We start from the raw sequence: 23,152 nt of genomic DNA, 5'->3' as shown, positions 1-23,152 counted from the left end.
TCAAACTGGACCTGATGGTTTTTGCAATGTCCTTGTTATTGGATAAAGTCGAGACAAGTGTATTAGCACTGTTTATAGGGTTTGTGGTTCAGCACCTCCCTCTCTGATGAGAGGGAGCACTGCGGTATGTGACAAATTGGCAGAAGTAGTCCCTCGAACTTCAGTCAAATCTCAGTCTCTAGTCTGGTCCTGAGCTTTAGTGAGTGTACATTGAAAATGTATTAAAAAAACCATTTCTTTACCTGACAGCATGACAACGTGTCATTTTCTTCATTTTTGCTCAATTTCAGGGATTTTTGACAATTTACTATGCAGAAAACAGGACAGAAAATGGAGAAAAATGGAATAGTGTGACTAAGGATCAGTCTAAATGTATCATTTATGCAAACGTGTGGGTTTCTGTGTGATATTTTTGAAGAAGCTTTGACTGTTTTGTGGACGTGGCTCATTTTCTCTGCATCTCTTTAAACAGAGGTAATGATTATGGACGATGCTGGGTAAATACTTCATCTTTGTGTGTTCATCTCTCAGCGAAAGGTGCCACTCACACAGCACTGCTGGCAGCAAAGTGGTCCAGGGCATGGCTGCAGTTCTGATGCAGTTTTAAGTGTCTCATTGGAAATGTCATTGGTAATGGACGGTCATTTTTAGGTGTTTTCCATCAGCTCAGGTACAGATACTGGGTATAAGACTCTTGAGTTTGGCGTTCCACATTGCAGGGATGACTGTTATTCAACACTTGCTTAGGTAGGTAGACAGCAAAGAAATCGATAAAAGTGCTTTCTCATGCCTTTTCTATACCTGACACTCTCAACTTCAGAAGCGTTTGCCTAACAGTATTATCTTGAGATGTGGCTGTACCAAAGTCCTTGGTTTTCTTCCCATTTTCCAACACAAGAGTGAAAAGTATCAAATCAACCAAAGTTTTTCCTTCTCCCCTTTGGCCAGGAGGAAGAACTAAAATCAGGCTTTTATGCACTTTTGAACCTTAAGTGATATTTTTATTAAGCTTCCTCTGTCTTTCCCTTTTATTGAAATTATTGACTATCAACTATCCAGCTTTATGGCCTAAAGTCTTCAAAGCTTAAGTAGTATTATTCACATAAAGTAGCTATTCTCGTGAGTTGCACCTATTCAAATAACTTGTATATGTGAGGGTCATAGCAATGATAAATGCTCCATCTGCCTTTTGTTTCTCACACAAAGAAAAAAGTAAGAAAAACTTGTTAAAAGTCATTGGCAAAAAGATATTTGCCATGGGTCATTGGTTACTGTATTGAGTATATAAACTGCTGCTTCAGCAGCAGCTATGTGTACTCCAATCTCCGTTATTTTCTTCTCCCTCCCCACCCTCACGTTTGGTTTTTTTTTTAGTGTAGGGCCATTCATAAGTTTGCAACATTTTTTATAGTCTTTTCAGAGAGAACAAAGACCAGGCCCATCTCATCTCAAAGAGGCTATATCTGGATTTAAGACTGTGATAAGATCACTCGTAATTTAGGTAGTGTAGATCCGCCAAGGTAAACCAGGGCTTCTGCAGCCTCTTACACTTTGGCAGCTTACAAAACTATCTCATAAATGAAAGAACAGGATCTTCAAAACCTCTTTGTGTTTTTGCAAAGCACTGTTCTTACAGTCTCATTTCTCTCTGTCTAGGTAGCGTTACTGTCTCTTCACTTAGACTGAGTATCTTCATCACAGTCGATTACTGCATCTGGAGAGTATTTTGAATCAACGCAAAATTAGAAGAAATTTTTAGAGGATTTTTTTCGATGCATTTTCTCTATGGCAAATTTAAACTTGATTCCATTTCCCACTAGGACGAACTTCTCTCTGGGCTTCTGAGTAAAAAGATTTATTTGCATTATTTAAAGACGCCAAAAGAAATGATACATATTTTTTTTCCCCCACTTTTTGGTGTTCAGTTGAAGTCTTTTTCGAACTGTGGTAACACTGAGGATTAATTTTAGAAAAATGAATATTTACTGAATCATATTGTATCATAATGCAAATCTTAAGCTCATACCTGCTCTAGGTGAACCTGCCTGGCAGGGGGGTTGGACTAGATGATCTCCAGAGGTCCCTTCCAACCCCTTTCGTTCTGTGATTCTGTACATATTCATAGTTAGACAACTGAAGGAGCTCAGGAGAGTCGTTCCTAATGGGTTTTCTGGGGTTTTTTTGTGGTGGTGGTGGTATTTTTTTTAACTAGAATTAAAAATACATTGGTCCAGCCCTACAGGCTGTATTCCATTTAATAACCAGATGTCTTTGTAGGAGATATTTCTTTCCAGTTGTTCCCAACTGTTTCCTATCTGCATCCAGGACTTGGGCAGGCGCACAAACCTGCCTAGGAACGTTTCAGACCTGTCCCAGTTCGAAGGTCTCTTTTTCGATGGCTGGGTATTTAAGTGCTCGTGGCACATAAATTCAAAGCACATAATGTAAGGCTAGCCATGATGGGTCCCTGAAGCTATAAAAAGATAGTAAATTTGTATGAGAAGGTTTAATGGTCTGGAAAGCCATAGTAAAATGGCATCAGTAAAAGGGTCTGTAAAGAAAAGTCACTGAGCCTGCTGTGGGGATTTCCAGAAGCACTTACTTCAGTAGGCGCCATGTGCCGTTCCATAGTGCCCTGCTCCTAACAAACACATTGGCTGTGAAAAAGCAGTGGACCTATTGAATTGAAAATACAGCTTGAAACTTCCTCAATAGGGCAAATGTAATGCTCACATTTTTGAGACATGGAGTTGCATTTAAATAACATAGTTTCAGATTTACTTGAAAGTAGAACAAATTGCAATTTTAACTAGGCATGGAGAAGTAGTATTCTTGAGAGGAACAAAATGGGACGGAAACATCTTTATTTCAGTTCAAAGATTAGTATGCTCCCCTTTGCTTTCCTTAAACAAAACAAAACCAAAAAAACTTGGAAAAATATAAGCTGAAAAGAGAAAATACAGGAAAAATAGTCTTCTGAAAACTTAGCAAAAAATATCACTATAGAGGATCTTGCAGGAAAAAAATCCATTGCAGTCAAGCACAGTAGCCAAAACTAGGGAAACGGAACCTGATAATCACCAAGAACTCTCATCCTGAAAATACAGGTATGCAGATTTTCATGTGTAAGTTGTCCTGCAGATGAATCACATGCTCAAAATTAAATATATTCAATAAGATGGCGTCCAGTTCTCTGTTTGCTCGATGCCCCTGCCAACTTTACTGGCAATTTTTACTAGACCTAAAAGTAACTTCACCAACAAATTAAAGCTTGAAGAGCTCTAGAGCAACTTTTAAAATGCAAATTAATAGCAGCCGGTCAATTGGCATTCAGTTAACTTGAGGTGAAATAAATAAACAACTCCTCTTGCCATGTCCTTTGCATTTCCTCGGATGCTGAAATGCCTTACGGGAGATGTGGTCATACCCTCTTCAGATTGAGGGCTGCCGGGCATGAACACTGACGTTCGGTCCAGTGCTCAGTTTTTGTGCTGAAGGAGGGTTTTTCAGTCCATCTCCAGGGCTGCAAGTTCTGCAGGGTTAAAAGGTACTTCATTTAGCTTAGTGTATTGCTGGAAGGATAAAGTAGAAAAACTCGATTTTCCCAAAGAGTCTAATTACATTAGACACTTACCTGTCAATTAAATTACATTAAGTAGCTATGAAAATCTTTAGATGTCTACATGCCTGTTATAAGGAAATTAAATGCCAAAAATCAGTCCCAGGATGTTTTAAAATAAAAATTCTGCTCTAATTAAAGTGTATGACTGGACTATTTAACAGTAGAGGAGTAAAGGAGATGAATATCAGGCTCCTTCTTCCCTTGCTTTACATTAAGCAGTGGTGAACATTGAGTGAAGAAGAGACTATCTAGAATTAAACCTTCTTTCTTTTCTACAGCAAAGCCTTCTCCAGTTCCCCCTTGTATGGACTTCAAAAGAGATGGGGTAAATAATTTTTTTTGCATTATAACTAGACCCATGCTTTTTCATAAGCACTAATGAAGAGTTCCTTCTTAATACAACTGTCCAAGCAAAGATTTGTGGTCACCACTCTCACCTTGTAAGTGTATGCTCTTCCTGGAAGTAGGTTTTAAAGCACTAGAATAAATAAATAATTCTACAAATCTATGCACAACAGTTAGCTTTAATGGCAAAAAAAAAAAAAACCCAGTCAAGTGATTTTATGAGTCCCAGTTAAAAGTAATTATACAGTATAAGTGCTTTAAGTAAGTTAATGAGACAGATAAATCTGATAACGAATTGCTCTCTCATCATAAGTTTCCTTTGAAGTTAATTCAATCTTAACATTGCAGGACACTGTTCTGCATTGCTTTGCTCTCCACTGAGTCCAGCTCTCTCCCTGTTCACATTCATCTCACTCCATTTAGTGCAGGGGGTGCGAAATTCATCTGTTTGCATTAGTAGGTACACGGTTAACAAACTTGATGTTTCAAAAAGATGAGGATGGCACTAGGAAGCAAACAGCACTAATGGGAATAAATTTTGCTGTTTCCTTCTAATTTCACTGTGTTATTTATCTTAATGCTAGGGTGTTTATCTGAATGTGGAATACTGTCTGTGTGTTTATTAGGAAGCTGAGAAACCAGTTTTATAATTATTTGCATGTCTTCAATAGCATTTTCAAGTACACACATAGCAGAATACTGATTAGCTCTCTTGTATGTAGTAAGTATTTTGGTTGGAGTTGTTTGTCTGCAACTAATATTGAAGAGAAAATAAAGGTAGGGTGGGTTTTTTTCCATTTCTGATCTCCAATATAACATAGGAGTCTTCAGGGCACCACTTCCTCCTTGGGCCTATCCTTATTGCTAGTGGAGACTCCTTTGCCTGGAAGGAGAATGTCAGAAGGGCGCAAGAAATCAAGGAAATAGTATCTGATGTTTACAGCCTTGTGAGTTTTACATTGCTATCACATCTGACAGCTATTGGGAAAGTTTCAGGTAAGGTAGTCTGAAAGATCTGACAATATTCTTGGTCTGTATTTTCCCAGCCAGTCTCCTTTTAAACTTGGTGTGAAACCAAAACTCGCTGTACAGTGCTTGGAGATGAATTTGTTAAGATCAATGAGTAATTTGATCAGTGCGTCTGATTGCCTTTTGCTTTGGTCTCACCGCCTTGATGAGGACAAGAACCTTATAAATAATTAGATTTGGTACTAGACTGCATTAATATTATTAATGTAGTCTACTTTTTATTTATTCCTTCAACTGCATCAGTGGGTGATGTATAGACTGCTTACATGAGAAAAAAGTGATACGCCAAGATATTAAAAAAATGTATATGTACCAAGTAATACTGAGACTGACAGCAGAGATGTTAGTAAATTGTGCATTTTATTTAGTGAAATCTGGTTCTTCATAGTATCTTTACAATACCTAGTAAATATACAAGAAATGAGGGAATAATTTTTAATTGTGTCCATGGGTATTGCAGTTAATTGGCTGTACAGAAGTGTGCTCTTAAGCTATGGCTGGTTTTTCCCTTGATTTATTTTTTTTTTCTGGTTTTTTTTGGTAACAGCATCTTTTTATGCAAATTCTTTCATATAAATAAAGCTACTACATAGAATAGTTTTGCCAAATCAAGAGAATTAGCTGGAATTTTTTAACAATGTTCAAAATACAGTTCTGCTTTTTTTTGATTTATTTTAGCTATTGGGACAGAGAAGTGCTTTAAATATTTCTTTTTGTGAAACAAGGTTACACTTGTTTTGTGAAACAAGGTATCCATCAGGTCTAATGTGGTCTAATCCAGAGCAGTCTAATCCTCTCTGGGATGACTGTATCAGTAAATTATCCTGAAGAAGGGGCTTATTTCTGTAATACACTTTACTTTGCAGTGTCTGCATGCCCAGCCCTTTTAAGTCTACAGTAAATGCAGAAGAGCTTACTGCAATAAAACAAGCTCACATTTATTGTAAAGTGAGAGTATTCACACTGGCAATCACCACGGAGTAGATGATGTATTATAATTTCATTCTTACTTTTTTTTTTTCTAGTTGACCTTTCTGCAGACAGCAGACGTATGAGCCTGAAGTGCACTCCATAAAAATATCCACTACATTGAGGCATCCAGTCGACTCTCCAAAGTTATCTATGTAAAGCGTTTAATGTTTCTGTAGCTTTCCTTCTTTTTCTCTCACATAATGGAGCAGAAAGTCCAGTCTAGTTAGAGACAGGTAGTCCCTCTGTGGGTGAAGCCTGCTCTTAATTCAATTTATCAGACATTTGCAGTAGCATTTGCCCAGGCTTAAGGCTTTGGAGGATGGAGAAGATGGATTTAGAGAAATAAAGCCAGCTGATAGATGTGATCACTTATTAGAGGTCTTTCATATAAATTATGAAAAATAGCTACAGTGAATTATAGCTGTAGGCTTTCAGATAATAAGCCTTTCAGGAAAAAAATAATGAAACTAAGTGACACTCAGTTCTGAGTTTCATTACCAAGCTGGATCATAATTCAAAGTTCTTTTAAAACTTCCAGGACAGTTGACAGATCTTGATGAAACTGAGACCAAGCTTGATCATATTTAACCATTTCAAGTGAGTTTTTTGGCTGCTACTTCAATCCAGGAATATTCCTCTCCACTAAGTTTCCAGGTCATTTCTGTCTGCGGTCCATTGCCCAGTGCTGTCAAGGTCCGGGGAGTGTAACTTTTGCTGGCAGTTTTTGGGCAGTTATCCCTCACCAAAATCGGTAGAGGTCGTGAAAGCCTCCTCTTCCAAGGTAGCATTCCTTGCCAAAGCAATAGAAACAGCCTAGCAGGTGGAGAACCAGCAGCCTGTGCTCTGTTTCCATTCTATGTTCATCCTTGAAATGAGACTTTCCTCAGCCCCCAATGCGAACCAGCAACAGCAACTTATCCTCAATCCTGACACAGTCCAGGGGGTCCCGTGGCCACAGGGAATCTTCTGAACACCCTCCATTAAGGGTTTTATTAAGGCGTTTCTGGTGCATACATGTGCAATACAATAAGCTGAAGTCTTGGAAAGGATGATGTTTGGAGAGAGGATTCAATATATTTTCCCACCAGGTGACAATAAAATTGATACGTCTCATCTGGTAGTCCTAGGGGCTAACATGAAGAAACTACCTATTTTTGTGTTTCATCAATGTTTGAAGTGCAACACAACACAAAACTTTGTAAAAATAAACACTTTTGCTACTATTTCTGTAGAAATTTCGCTGTGAATATATTCCCGTGGAGATAGATACTTCACTGCCCACAATTAATAGTTAATGATATTGCCCATGCTTACATCCCGAAGCTGGTACCTCAGCCACGAGGTTTGTTAATGACCCTTGCTGACGCTGAAGAAATGTGAAGTTTCTGAAGTCGTGTGAAGTTTAGTAGTTGAATAAAACATCTCCTGACAGCAAAATATTATACAGCAGCAAAGGATGTAGGTGATAAAGGAGTTCTATAAAAATGTTGGTTTAATGCTCTGTTATGATTTTAAAACACTCATATGTTAAAACTTACTGCAAAAAGGCATAGGGTAGAAAATAGAGAATATTAATATAGTACTGCATTGCACTGCGGTATATCATGTTATCATGTCTTCTTTGGAGACCATGAAAAGAACAAGCAGAGGTGATGAGTGGCCTTTATATAAGGAACGCCGGAATAAACTAGGACTGTATCATTCAGTAAACGATACCTGAGAGACAGTGTGGTAGGGGGTGCATATAATTATGAGTGACCCAGTCAAAGGGAATAAAAATGACCTTTTCCAATCTGCAGCAACTAAAACTAGCAGAATACAGCTGCAAAGGGAACGGTCCGTAGTTAAGAGTCACTTTCATAAGTTGTACAGAATAAAATCTTACACAGGTTCAAAAGGTTGACCTGATCCAGTACAGCCATTCATATGTTCCTAAGGTCAAATACTTTTGATTCTTGTCATTTAAAAGTTCTGTTTTTCCCGTCCCCCATGCATGATCCAACTCTGTTATTATAATCCATGCGCTTATTTGTGTCTAATTTAGGTGATGTGATGACATTCTTTACTTGCCTCTGAAACTATGATGTAATATTGTAATGTAAAATTAACCCTACCCTTGAACGAACCCTAGCTGAAGGAACTGAGTAGTAGAAACCCTGAGATCATGGTGAGGTTTTACTACTTTGCAGTGAAGTTGTTCACGGGCTTCCAGTATCTCTGCTCCATTAGGATGCATTGGCAGGTCAAATATAATTCAGGTTAGATTGTGCTATAGAATAAATATATAGCTTCCAAAATGGTGCTTTATGTCAAGAGGAATACTAATGAAGTTACGTGACTTTATTCAAGGTATTATGCTACATTAGTAAGTCTTGCAAAATTTCACTTGAGGGTTAATCGACAACATGGTGTGAGATCTTTCTATAAAGAAAAATTATTACTCAGTTCACTGTTCTTGTCTTAGAACCCATCACATTCACTCTCATCCTTCAGAGATGTCATATATGGTATTTCAGAGTTCTGATAATCCCCCCATCCATAATTTTCCATAATTTTCTTTTTTATGTTTTAAAAAAACAACATTAGGTGTCATCCCTTTGTAGACTATGAGAATTAATTTTAAAGTGTTTCAATGGATTATATCTCTATATTCTGTCTCCAGTGCTTTCCTAAACATAGGCATCTTGGTAGTAATTGAAGTGGTTCAAACCCAGTAGTTTCTTCCTAGTGTAGAGTTTCCGGGCTAGATTTCCATACAGCATACGTGTATTTCAAAGTCTAAAATACTACTGTTTCTTGAAATAAAGTGCTAACTCACTTTGGTTTTAAACGAAAGAGATTTTATGAAACATCATTTTAGAGATGTGTTTGAAACATGTGAATTCATCATGTGTCAGCCAGTATTCAAAACACCACTCTGAAGTGACTTTTGCAATTCTTCTAAACGGACAAAATTTTAATGAGGTAGTAGTACCTCAGTTTGGGTATGAATCAATGGTGTTTGCTAGCAGTCCGGTCATGCTGAATTAAATTCAAAGTACTGTTTTAAATAAGTACTTTGTATAATTCTAGTTGTATGACTATTATTCCTCTCTTTTTTTAAAATAGAAATAATTGATAGGAAAATACTATAATCTGATAAGCATAAATTTTCCATTTTTAAACTCCCAAAAATATATTGGAAGTATTCAAGTCCTAAGCTGTGGAAAACTGCTAGCAAATAGGGACTTTTTTCCCCAAATTGACTCCGTTTTGGATGTTCTGAGTACAAGATCAGCTTTTATCTTAATCTAACTGAACAAGGAAGAAGACAGAAACAAGGGGAATTTAGGGTCAGTTCCAAAGAGTTCGCAGTGATGAAATCTTGTGAAACAAATCAAAGGGTTGTAGTTTCTTAAAAAATATTTGCCACATTCGGGATTTAGGGGGTGAGTCTATCCCAAAAGCAGGAGTCGTTGCACTGAAGTTATACGTGTTCAGTGTTTAACTGGTATTAAACTAATTTGAGATGACAGACCATTTCCATGCTCTTTCAGAACAGGCCGTATTATCTTCAATGTATTTAGGAAAGTAATAAATATTACTTGTATATAATTTGCTCATAAATGATAAGCAATGTTGTTTGTAATGGTAATCAGAGATGTGTGTCTGTCCTTCTACGTTCCTCACATTGACATGTGTACATGCGTTCAAGAAGGACCCAGTAGGGTTTCCTTAATTTTGTTTTCTTTTTAGTAGGCGTGCTTTCTTGTAAAAGCCTGATAACTAAATTATTGCAGTTTGTATCGTCGTGCTTATTCTGGTTGGGTATATTACCTAGCAGATCTGTGCAGCAGTGAGTCTTGGATCAAAAATTAACTCGAAAACAGCCTTCAGCAAGATAAATATTTGTATTCAGACAGAACCTGGGGAAATCCTTCTAGCCTGTGAAAGAGCCCCTAAGGGAAGCTGGCAACTGTATAGCAAATTGAAGTGTGCAAATCTTAGCCTCGCAGCAGATACAGTAAATATGTGCAGTGTAACACAGCAAATAATGTGAAGGCTTTTAGTTATGGAGGTGTGTAAATGTTTACAAATATGATTAACTGCAGAGCACAAAATCCATTCGCAGCATCAAAGGCAAAACTAAAATTACTTTTTCGCACCCCCTCCAGGATTATGCTGAAAAGAAAAACACGATAGCAAAAGCTCTGGAAGATCTTAAAGCCAACTTCTACTGTGAACTCTGTGACAAGCAGTACTATAAACACCAGGAGTTTGACAATCACATTAACTCTTACGATCATGCTCACAAACAGGTAAGAGGAATCTGCTCACTACTTCAACTTAGTTTCAGGTAGAATAATGAAATAAGGTGTCCTTCCGGTGGGCTTGGAAAGCACTGTTGAGTTGTGCCCAAATTTCAGGTTCTGGGAAGCAAGGTACACTGTTTTCTTAGAAACAAATCTTAACATGAAGATTTTACAGTCAAAAATTCTGAGATGGAAAGAAAGAGAAATGTGAACAGTTAAATTGTGAAGAGGAAAAGGGAATGATGAAAAATATGATTAAAAGTGTAGATGTACAATTTCTTTGTTAGCAGATTAATTTTGCATGTAAATAAATGCTGTGGTATGCCTAAGAGATGACTTACTGGGAAGCATTTGTTGCAACAGGTGTGGATAGGAAACTTAACATACTCTTCGGTAAATTTTCTTTTAGTGCAGATACAGTTCTGAAGTGGGCTATGATTTTACTTAAATGCATTGAATATAAAAAACCTGTAGTAATGAAAAGTTTCTGGCTCAGCTCACCGTAAGATATGTGTTAGCTTTAAAACATTGGTATTCACATTGTTACCACCACATTTTATCACCGGATCTCCAAGTTGTGCGTCCTGCTTTGGTAACATAAAAGCGATGCTTCCACAGCAGGAGAGGGGCAGTGCGTCCCAGCGCAATGGCCTGGCCTCTGGGGTGGTCAGGACTACGTAAGGCAGAGGAAAACACAATGCATCTTGACTCCACCGAAGAGATATGTAATGATAATGTAAAGATATGTAATAACTGTACAGGAAATTTCCACTTAGTCCACTTAGCTGATAATTATTCTGTATATTTTTTATATATTTTTTTTTTTAATCTGGTGAAATCATATGGTTGTGGATCTGGTTTGATTGCTTTTCATTCTAATTGAATCTCCCCTTGTCCTGTAATTCTGCTCAGGGTGAGCGTAGATGAGTTGCTACACATGTTTTATATCTGTAAGTCAGTGATTTGCTTTTCTTTCCTTCAGCACTTCTCCCTGAAACACTTCCCCCTCTCTCTCACTGGTATTTTTATTTAGCCCATAATTTACACTGTCAGTGTGAGTGTTAGATTTAGTTTTAAGAACTACAGAGATACGAACCTCAGCAGCAATAGCAATCTATGAGAAGCTGGAGAGAAAAATATATTAGATAAGAAATCAACAAGTCACTTCATTGCATCCTATAAATATTTATTATAAATTGCAAATATTTTTAGTTAAAATATAGGTGGAACCGATTCTTCAGGTGTTATGTTCACACAGCAGCACCCAATTGATGGAAGGCAGGGGAAAAAAAAGTGATGGGCAGAGTCTTCCCCACTTGAACTCTCTTAGGATTTTTATTTATTAAATTTTAAGTGCTTGAAGCACTTTTAAGTAATGAGAACCTGAAGGCTGCAGTGTTCACTCCTTCATTTAGTATTGATGAAACATTGATTTTGAAACTGAGGTCAAGTATGAGACTGAACAGGGACTTGTTTCCAGTGGTTCGCATAGCTTTTCTTCTTTTCTGATGGCTTTAGACAGGGGATAGTGGACACTGCACCAGTGTCTGACGGAGCACGACAGATCCTACCTCTCCGTCCTTTGCGTAGGGAGCCTGTGTGTCAGTGTTTGCATGTGGCTTTGTGCATGTGTTTGGTGAAACACAGGAAGTCATCCTCTTCCTGAGAGGTTCACCGCTAATCTCCTTGGTAGGAAATCAGACAAGTTTCTCATTTTCCATAGAAAAAAATGTATGGATGCTTGTTTGGGCAAAGTAATAATTTTCTGTAGTATTACTAGCAAATAAGACTATTGATTACTGAGATTAAGACTTTAAGTCAAGTTTAACTCTTCTGCAGTGTTTTTTGTGGTAGCTTCTACCGGTGTTGTAAAGAAAAAAACATTCGTTTTTCATATTTCAGGTGAAAAAGGGAGCAGGCATCATATGCTGCAGTGCAGGCTTGCTCCCATTTGCTGAGTTTTCCAAGAACTTCATACCATGTGCTTTTTTTGAGTAATCTAATTTTACTAAGTGGGCTACAGCCATTTGCAGGTGCTACTGTTGAATGCTCTGCTTTTGTCTTGAAACTTCCTACCTCAATGGCAAAAGTTTTCCGGCAGTTCAGTAGGGGTGAGAGGAACAGAATCTGGTTTTGGATTTTGGTTCATATTTTTCTGTAACTTTCTCTCTTCAGTTAACACCTTTCCACTATTAACGGACAGGTAATCCGTGATCCAAGAATAGTTGTAAGCATATGCAGCCAGTTCAGTTTCAGTGATGGCAGCACGTGACAGTGGTTTCTATATGATCAAATGGATGAAAGCTCTGCCTAAACCTGAGTTCATCCCAGCTGTTCTGAAAAGCCGTCTTTAATCCTAATTGAGCACTCTGTTACCACACCATCTAAGCCATGGGATGGTTTATCAGAGAAAATGTTCGCAACAGCTCCCGTACGTCAGTTTTATTGTGGAAGATTTTCTTTTTCTTTCCATCGATTCAAAGGTTGCTAGCACAGAAAACTTACAGGATTTAAAAGAGAAGATTTTATAATTATGTGGGTTTCTGCCGTTGGGTGGGGGGCCCTGTATTGTCAGGGGTTGGCTGTGGTTTGATTTATTGTGCCTTATAGCTTCTTAACACCCACTTTGTGATAGTATGAGGGAGCTTCTTCTGACTGGTCCGGAAAGAAAGGATAGGAATAGGGCAAAACTAATTTCCTAGGACCTGAAGGAGTTCAGACCGGTATCTCAAGATCTGCACTGTCTCTGTTAGTGTTTTCTTGTTCTTAGCTTTGACAGTATGGTTTGGAGAGCAATTTCTGTAGCCTTTATGAAATACTGGAAAAGCAACTTCCAAGCAGTCAGTGGTAATGGAGAAAAATGAACTCTCTTGTTTGCTTTGAAAGCCTAGACAAAAAAAAAAAGGAAAAAACCCCAAAATATAATGCAGATGTCTTTAAAAAAAAAATGTTCTGGTCGCAATACAGAGAGAAATCTAACTAAGGCAGAACCATTATTATTTAATATAGTAATGACAGATTTGCTATTTGATGATGATGATCTAAAATCACAGAATGCAGCTTTTGAGACCCATGCCAGGACTTTAAAAACATCTGTATGGTTTTATGCAGCATTTCTTAAGTATTTGGGAGCGCATGAGGAGCTCTCTGAAGTGCTGCATTCGTGCAGGGTGAAAAAAATCCTGTGTTCCTCAAAACACTGCAGCTTTGATAAATGTGGCTGAGCATTAAGTCTAAGGCTCTGACTGACCGTTGTCTCGTAGCCGTTCAGAGTCGATGAGTTGTTTTCTCTTGACGGTGATCAGCTAGATCCCCTACATCAGTCATTCCTCAGGAGACTTTTGTCGCTACAAGAATGAAGAGGTTTTATTCCTGCATTTGAAAGTCTTCCTCCCCATCCCAGAACTTCTGATTAATTGCATAATATCACAGCAGCACACCCAGGCTTGGTGCTTTTTCTTCTCCCAGGAGTGCTCTTCCAAATATCAAATAACAACAACAAAAAAGCTGTGATGAAAAATAAAATTAATAGCCCTGATGTATTTGCATCTAGATATGCAAATACAATCAATTAAGTAAATTATAAGTAGGAATTTTTCCCTACAGAATCAGAGGTCATTTCTCAAACTGTGTCTCCCTGGATGAAAATGATCTCCCTGCTCTAAAAATGTATTTAAAATTGTATGGAGGTACTAAGACACAAATTATGCGCGAAGACTAAATTAGTAGTTGTCTTCTTTCCCTATTTGACACACAGATTTCTTCTGTCTACATTTTTCTCCTGTCTCTACATGTTTTTCTTTGCCAAATAGGTTAGAGAATATCAACCTGCAGCCAATCAGAAGTCCAAACTTTTATCATCTTTATCTGTTTGAATAAATATGTCATGGAATATGGGTGAAGAAAAAGAAATTTGGAAGTGGAAGGGTGTGGTTAGGCATAACAATAAAAACCCTATAACTGTACTAAATTTGTACATCCTATGAGGTATGAGACATATCAGGTATAAAGTAAGAGCAGTATGATTCTATAGAGCAGTGCAGCATCTGGGAGTGCTGGTATTCTCAGCAAAGATAAGTGGATGTTATTGGTTGTTTGACTGCAATTTAAAAACAAAGCAGCGAATCTTTGCAGTCATCAGTACAGTTTTTTTTTTAAAAATTCTCATTGTAGAGTTAGTCCCTCTTGAAAAAAAAAAGGTCCCATCTCTTCTACTTGGTTGGTGCCTGCAGAGGGTACAGAATCATAGAATCGTCCAGGTTGGAAGGGACCTTTAAGATCATCGAGTGCAACCATCAGCGTGACACTGACAAAAACACCACTAAACCATGTCCCTAAGCACCACGTCTACCTGTCTTTTAAATACCTCCAGGGATGGCGATTCCACCGCTTCCCTGGGCAGCCTGTTCCAATACTTGATGACCCTTTGGGTGAACAATTTGTTCCTAATATCCAGTCTAAACCTCTCCTGGCATAACTTGAGGCCATTTCCTCTTGTCCTATTGCTCGTTACTTGGGAGAAGAAACCAGCCCCCACCTTGCTACAATCTGCTTTGAAATGAAACACGTTTAATTGCAAAACAAAAGAAATTAACTATTTACTGGGAACCAACAGTACTTCATGTTGTTTTTTTCAGGCCTGCTTTTTGCAGGTCGGATTCCACTGGAGCTATTTGAATCAGTCTAAGACAGAGGCAACATGTTGTATACCGTCTTCAAAATGTAGAAGTAATGATTCTCAAAAAAGTGTCCTAGTACAGAATAAAACCTTAAGAGCGTCAAGAATATTCTGAAGATTTGCTTCATAAGCAAAACAAACATGATATATAGTGGGTCAGAGTTTTGGGGATGTTCACCATTAAGGGATTTCATAAAATAAGAATATTAAAACTTCTGTTTCTCAAGTGTTAAGTGTAGCCTTTCCTGTGGATAAGCTGGAGTTGGTTACCTGATAGACTAAGGTGAAGGGGATTACAAGGAGCAACGCAGAGCAAGACAGAGTTTGTTTCGTGACGTGTGTCTGGCTGTGCTGGGCTCTGCTTGATGAGACATGCCTACCAGGGGAGGCTGGAGGCAGAGCCCAAGGCTGGCTGCCCTCAGCCAGGTCCGGTCCTCTTCCACCAGTCAGCATCTCCGCTATAGCTCCATGCTGCCTGACATCGCATTGCGTTTTGATGGACCTTGCTGTGCACTGAGCCCAGCCAGGAGGGATGTTTAAGATGACAAAATATACAAGAAGGCCATGGTGAGAATTTATGGCCGTGAAAATCCCCGAGAGTGATAAAATGAATCACTTCTTCAAGCACTACCTAGGCTGGTCCTGGATCAGAAAAATCTCCCTATGGATGTCTCGGTGACAAACCTATGGTGTCCTGTGTGACTGAGAGGGCAGGTGTCTCTGCAGGGAGAGTGGGGACAGGCGGCAGGAAGGCAGTTGCAGTGCCAGCAACTTCATGTCCTGGTGGGGAAAGTGTGACCCCAGTGCGTGCTGTTGGATGGAGCTTGTGGGGAAATTGGGGTGGAAAGCACATGCAGCGTCATTTTTTCCATTCCTTGCAAGTGAAAATAATTCTTCGAAATACATTTCAGTGCACTTTCTCTTCTTTGTAACTAAGTGACATCACTTTTAATAGCAGATAGGATTCCTGTTGAATTTCCTGGAATGGAGAAATGTTATGCTCCTTCCCTTATTTCAGCTTGTTTCTCATGTTAGAAGCGAGCAACATTTCGGTGTGTCCTTATGGGCAGGCAGTCTTTACTTTACAAATATTAAACAAGCATAGATGAGGATTTAAACATTTTTGTTTGAATCAGTCTTGTGTAGCTCTCTCTTACTGTTGTTATTGCTTTCCCAGAATGTAACTTGGCACCTTTTCCTATATTTCTTTTTTTTCCTCAGGAAAGGATAGTCGTCTTTATAGCCTTTTTAAATATTAAGGGAACAGAAATGTTCAGCTGTGTGTTCTTATACATATGTATATTTGTAATGCACATACAACCACAAAATGACACCCTCCTCTTCCAAACACACACTGCTCTATCACTGTATTTCAGTTGGGTTTTTTTTTCCCATGAATATTGCATTATTCAGTGGTCTTTTGTGGTTGGATTGAGTTTTGTTTGTATTTTAGTAAAAAGCTTCCTTTTAAGTTTTAAGCATTTATACTGACAGTAGTACTAATAAGGGTCATCACCAGACCTATTAATTATAGCTCAGCACAGCTGGTAGCATTGGAACAGAGTACTGCAGTAGACACAGTGCTTCCTTTCTAAACTCCGTTAAAAAAAAAAATCAAACTAAAAACTAAAAAAAAAATTAACAAAAAAACAACCAACCAACCTGTTATTCTGAAGAGAAAGGCAAAGCTGCCAATGTAACAGGACCACACGAGGCCATGGAGGAGGAGGGAACCTCAAACGTGAGGGTCTCTGCTCCTCTGCAACATGAGGATGTGCCCAGAGCAAATGCTGGAGAGAAATTTCCAGTGGGGAGCCTGTTTCTGGATGGCAGGCTGCTGAGAGTGCTGCTTCTGGGGTTGCCCCTGAGTGGGGGGTCTGGGGTAGGTTTTGGCTTAGACAGAGTGAAGTGCAGGGAGATAATTAGCAGGAACAGGAAGGCTTCAGGAGAAGGGGAACTATAGTCCCACTGCATTAGGGCACAAAGCCACTTGGAAGGTGTCTTGCTGGTCTGTTAGTAATGTGCCTGCATTGGAAGGCTGCAAATGACAGTCCGTTTTCTGATTTATGGAATGTATTTTAAAATTAAACAGTTAAATTCTGTTACTTATGAATATTTCAGTATATTTAGAGAGAAACTTCACACACTGTTTCCTGAAAAAAAGAAAAAAAAAATATATTTTCCTTCCAGTTTTTACCTATAAAATTTAATCCCAGAAACTGGCTTCTTGATTGGTATCAGTGTAACAGAGTTTTTAGGCATTCTTTAGCTAAAAACTTGCACTGAATGGTTAGACAAGGTATTCTTGAGTAAAGTATTAATACTGCAAAATCCAGTTTTGTTGCCAGCTAACACTGTGTTTCCTCATTACCAACAAAGACATATTACTACTTTCTGGCCTTAGTTTTTCGTGTTTGGGAAATTCTGTTCTGTAATAGTGTTTGATTAACTAATTATCTTTTCTGAGAAAGTGTTTTTAGAATGAACATAATTACAGTAGAGAAGTACACATTCTGTCTATCCCCCTAATAGCCTGCAAACACAATCTTAACCCCATGCAGTGACACTTCTGATTCCACAAGGAGCCTGTTCTTTAAAACAGGAGCAGCCTTACCCAGCTCCAACCCTTCCTGAGTTTAGAAACTTGGTGTTTATCCTCAGTTCTTTAATTTTTTTCGGTTTTGAATTATCGCAGCCTTCTCCTTTCTGTCCTTTTTAATATCCAGATCAGTCTGATAACCTGACAAATCAGTAACGTTATATTTCCATGCAAAAAAAAATAAAAAATACAAATTTAATTCAACCACCCATTGCTCATTTATTATTATTTCCCAAATCTAGATTGAGCAAGTTACTTCAGTGGGGAGGGGGGAAAAATACAGCCCCAACACAAAGAGGGAGGGAGGAATAAGGGACAAGAAGAAACATGGTTAACTCCGTACATCTCCTGGGCATGCATTTCTACTGTTGTGTGGTTCACTGTTTTATTTAAAACTACACTCATCAATTTCAGTTCAGCGTTGCCTTTTTAAATCAATTTTTGAAACTTTCTACACGTAGTTTAGCTGAACTTGAGGCTAATTTTAAACTTGCTTTACCATGGCAGCATTTATCAGGTTTCTGCTGTTTGGCCAACACTGTTGCGAAAGAAAATACTTTTGTTCCATTCAGCACTAAGATAAGAATAGACATAATAATTGGGATTTGAAGGTAGGAAATAATACAGTGTTCCAGTACATGATTCCTGAGGCATCGTGTATATTGTAATGCATCTTTTGGCATACAGTGTTTTGATGGGGAGAAATGATTAAAAACTTGTGTTATACAAACTCGGAGATGGTTTACCTATCCCTTGCTTTGTTGTGTTAGGCTAAGCAATTATCTGGAAGAAAAATATTCTTTTTTATTTTCATTCATTCCTTAACAGAATGAATCTCCCCAAGTTAATTTAAGCTTTGTTATGACTGCAAAATTTAAACCAATCAACAGAATACCGTTTCTGTGATTTTCAGAAGTTCCATTGCTGTCCTGAAAGTAATCAAGTAGAATACAGATAAAGTTGAAGTAATGAATAATATGAAAAACATTTTGTTACTCCATGGGTTTGAGCTGTCAGTGATCATAGAGAAAAATGGTATTTACAATGAGTTTTTAAATTTTCTTAAATGAAGGAGAAATATGTTGCTAGTAATATATTCTGTAATATATGACCTCTCAAGGTGAATAATTTTTTTGGTGACATTAACATGATTTAATTTGCTAAAACATTTAAGTTGTGCATGGCAATGGTTAGTACTCCATCCCTGATGCTGCAAAAGCCACCTTACAGTTTTCTGTTTGCTACCAAAAAGAAAGTTTCGGGATATTTGTTTTTTTTTTCCTTAGGAGCTCTGCCAGAACTGTATTTTATGCCCTACAGCTTGTGCATGCTGGTTTACATGTGAGAGTTCATTCTTCATTGGGAAGAACTGTTCACCTTTTCAGTACAAGGCACAGTAAATCTTAGGATAATTATCGATGTCTTTGCTGATCTGTGCAGAATCAATCCTTCCTTCATGCCAGAAAAAAGCTTTTTCTTTTCTCAGTGGTGGTTCTGACCTGTTGACGAAACATAACGTTGCAATCAGCTTTGCCTTTTGTGAAGAGATGTGATGGGACAAAGAAAATGTATGGAAGTGATGGTTGGTTTCCCTCAAGTGCTGATTCCTGCTCAGTCCTACACGCTACGTGCAGTAGGACATTGGGACCTCTACAGAGCCAGGGGTTGACTTACGGTACATCTAAGGAAAAGTTGTACGCCTTGAGCAGATGACTACTGCTGTAGGTTCTTTAGGCAGACCATTGCTACTCTAGAAACTATAATTACTGTTCTGCATATTTTCATTGCAGTTCATTAGCAGCTTATGCAGGAACGTCTTCAAGTTCCTAAACTGTTCAAGGAGCGTTCAAGCCAACTTTAAAATATGAACTCGTATTTTTCTTCTTTTTTCCATGTGTGGTCGATGCCATCTTGGAACAATTTAGCTGCAGAGCCTCTTTTATGTTTGTGGTTTGCTGTTTGGGATTGAGCTGTGATGGTTAGCTGGTTGGCTTTTGTTCCTTTTTTTTTTTTTTTTTTTTAATTATTGCTGGAACTACAGCTGTCCAGTAAAAGTCTGAGTGGCTCCCTAATGTAAACTTTCCTGACCCTCCCACTGCGAATGAATGAAATAAGAAACACTTAAATAAGGGCCCTATGAGCGTTTGAAGGGACAGATGACGTGAGCAGGAACGCAGTCTGTTGTGACCTCTCGGCAGACAGGCAGTAGCTCTCGTTTAAGAAGATTTCAGGAGTCGGTGGAAAGTAAGGATAGAATCGTGCCCCTGTTTTCAGTCCTATTTGTATTTTGGATTCAGCTGAGCCTTTTCCTTCGTCTGAAGGATACCGTACACTGTTATTCCAGTAATTTCTCCTAGTTTCTCACTGTGCTTTCACCTGCGCTTTTTCATGACAAACATCCTTGTGACGAACCTCAATTACTCTGTTAAGGACCTTTCAATTTCTTCCAAAGTCTCCATGTGCAGCAAAAGAGTAGTGCTTCAACATCAAATGATTGAAAATGTTGATGTCTCTTGGTGGAATGATTTATTTTTTTAAGACATTCAATCTGCAGAAGACAATATAAGTACAAGCAGTCTACATGACTGTGCCTCCCTTTTGCAGGCATCCTTCTCTTTCCTTGAATTGTCTGTTCCAACAGCATGTTGCATCTTTTTTTAAACTAGAACCGACAAGAGACCCATGGTATACTGTAATACAAATGATAAATACTATTAATCCAAGTTCGTTCAAGATGAATGCTACTACTTTTAAATGCCCAGCTTCTCTGATATGACTTAACTGCTGTTGTCTTGATACGCAGTCTTGATATACCAAATAATACCAAGAGAGAACACAAAAAGTTGGCTCTGCACCTGTAACCCACTTTCCCTTTTCTAGCAATGAAATTCAAGAAAATTAAAAAAAAAAAATCTATAAAATAAAACCTCCACCTTCTTTAATGGTGATTTTTTTAAAATTTATTTTTAACCACTTTTTTTTTGTATATTTGTATATAGCTATTAAGTGCTTTCTTGCACACTGGCGTCTGTATGTTCACATCTGGTACAGGATCTCATTGTGTTACATGATTTGTAACTACAAAGAGACACATCTGCCTACAGATTGCTTGTAATGAGAGCTAGAAACAAAGCAAGAGACTCACAAGCAATAGCATGGAAGAGAAGTGTTACATCAGTACCAGAGGTTAAGGATCATTATCACAGACTCCCTTGAGGATCGGGTCTTCTCCTCGTCACCTCTGTGCATCTTCCTCCCCTACTATTAGTGTTGTTCCTCTCCTGACTGCAAGAAAAGCAGCTGTACCCCTGGCCAAAGGGGACTTCCGTGGAGGCACACCAGTTACAGGGAGCATTGCAAGAGCAGGACACTTGTTTAAGGATACTTAAGGTTATCAATAGTCTTTGTCTCGTGGACAAAAGGCACAGTATGAGACAATGCTGTCACTAGGGATGATAAAAAATGGAAGTCTGTATTGATTTGAAAATGAACCCACAAATGGAACAAATCAGAAAAAAACAAAGTGAATGAAGCATTAAAATATGCTTATCAAACTCATCTGTAGTTTTTTTCCCCTTTATTTTGCCAAGCAAGCATTAAGCTAACCTGAATGGTTTTCTTTTTCTTCTGCTTTGTGAGACAGAGGCCGCTGCCACCTCTCCTGTCTTATCTCGCTTTGCAGCCCTGCTTCCCTGTCCCAGCAGGAGACTTTTCTTCTGTGCCATCTCGAGAATCATTTCTTGCTTAATGCATCTTTCTTTTTTCGTTTGTTTGGATGCAAGTACAACACATGCCACTGATGTGGATTACTTCATTTTCTTCCCTCATTTCTGCCCATAGTTACATGATACGCATTTCTAAGGAATGCCCCAATTAGTATACTTTCTTGGCATCAGCCTACTGTATAAGATTGGTTAAAAGTTGTGTGTGGTATAATGAGAAATATATTAAAAATACCATCTAAGTTAAATTATTATAGGCTACCTGTGGGCATTATATGCTCACTGAAAAAGAACATGTTTGACTCCTAAGCTGTCTCACGTTTGCTTTGCCTACCAAGGCTGTGACTTCTTCATGGAGCACCTGGTGTTTGCTTTGCACAGTGGAAGCTCTAGTTACTCCTTAGTGACCAACACTGCCAACATCTTCAAATGGCCAGACCCCAATATAACTGAGTTCAACTCAGATCTCAAGAGCAAAGAAGGTTTCTTTGCTCTTTGAGGGGCAGGCGAAATCACTGGGGGATTAACAGCTAAAAAAAAATACAGGGAATATTTGCAAGGAGATGTTTGTGTTCAGATGCTTAGAAGTAGGTCAGGCCTGAAGCAGATGTCCATCCACCCTATGCCAAAATTCCTGCAAGGCGTATGCTATATCCAAGCCTATTTTAGGATCCCTTTTTCTTTTGTTCTTAACTCAAAACAAATTAGAGTGAGGAGGAGTGGCTGTCCAAGCAAAGCTCTCGTAACAGCTGAGCAATGGGATTTGCAACGGTGAGAGCTGGGTTGCCTTAAAATAGTAGGTGTTGAATAAGCTCGCTTATGATGATGAGGTGGGGGGTTACTTTACTTAAATAGTGGTAGATAACATCTTAAATGACAGCTACTCTTTTCCAAATGACTCTGTGGAAAGCGGATTTTCTTTTCAAGCACTGTTCAGGTATCTTCCTTTGGCTCTGCACACCTGCCTGGCTATGAACAAAAGGAAGCTAGAGTAGCTAATGACTCATCTCTGCCTTGATTAACAGGAAGATCAACAAGGCAAAAATAATGTCATATCATTTTCCTTAAGCAATAGTGAGAAGAAAAGATTGTCTATTAAAAAGTGCTGGGTTTGGAAGCTTTTTATTCCCTTAAAGGGGATTTTAAGATAAAATTCAAGGTCTACGTCCCTACTGGAGTACAGCTTCTCTGCCTGCTCATTGTAAAATGGAGATTCGCCACCACAAATGGGCTTCTGTGTCTTCTTCTATGGGTATGCACAGGGAGGTCTGACTCCTTTGCAAGTCCGTCAAGTTACCATCTGAATTGGAGATACTTGATCTGTAATTTATTGTGAAGTAGGCAACTCAGAATAACAGGTTTCAAGCACCATACATATCTTTTCTTGGTCCGCAGCAGAGGACGAAGGATTCCGCAGGCGAAGCCAACCCAATTCTTCATTGTTTTTGAAGTGAAAGGGGAAAAAAGCAGAAGCATGTTGCTGAGCTTGGTTAACTCTTGGGGTGAGCCTCGCACAAAGAAGTTGATGGCTCTGCATGCTGTCTGAAATTAAATGAGGAGTCGGAGTGAGGGAAACGAGGGCAACTGGTGAGGTCAGGGAGGGACCGATACCCTGCCTGCCCTTGCGCTTATTGAGGGGAGAGCTCATCTTCCTGCAGGAAGTGGCTGCCAGCATGCAGGAGTCTGCTCGGCTCCCTGCAGCCCTGAATAGGTGCCTTTCACTCCCCGGGCAGGGGTTGTGTGTAGCTGGAGGATGTACAGTGGTATGGTGTGCCCTCCTGAGCACTTCACTTCAAGCACTCATTCATATGGGTGCGCTTTGGGAAAAAAAAAAAAAAAAATACACAGTGTTCATAATAAAAATGTAAAATGCTACACACTTTTGGGAGCTCA

The 23,152-nt window shown here is 38.7% G+C and overlaps 1 protein-coding gene across 3 annotated transcripts in view; it reads left to right on the top strand.

Moving 5' to 3' along the window:
- Positions 1 to 23,152, top strand: part of ZNF804A (zinc finger protein 804A) — a 159,660-nt gene that overhangs the window by 112,543 nt on the left and 23,965 nt on the right. For 2 of the 3 annotated variants that reach the window (XM_063342012.1, XM_063342013.1), the window contains exon 2: positions 10,123 to 10,266. The exons of the other annotated variant lie outside the window; for it this stretch is intronic. In XM_063342012.1, the coding sequence (XP_063198082.1) occupies positions 10,123 to 10,266 (144 nt within the window). The remainder of the gene's footprint in view (positions 1 to 10,122; positions 10,267 to 23,152) is intronic. 3 annotated transcript variants of the gene reach the window in all.

The sequence above is a fragment of the Chroicocephalus ridibundus genome, chromosome 7, assembly GCF_963924245.1.
Source record: "Chroicocephalus ridibundus chromosome 7, bChrRid1.1, whole genome shotgun sequence".
NCBI lineage: Eukaryota > Metazoa > Chordata > Aves > Charadriiformes > Laridae > Chroicocephalus > Chroicocephalus ridibundus.
The sequence above is the reverse complement of the archived record's forward strand: the minus strand, read 5'-3'. Positions and strand labels throughout refer to the sequence as shown.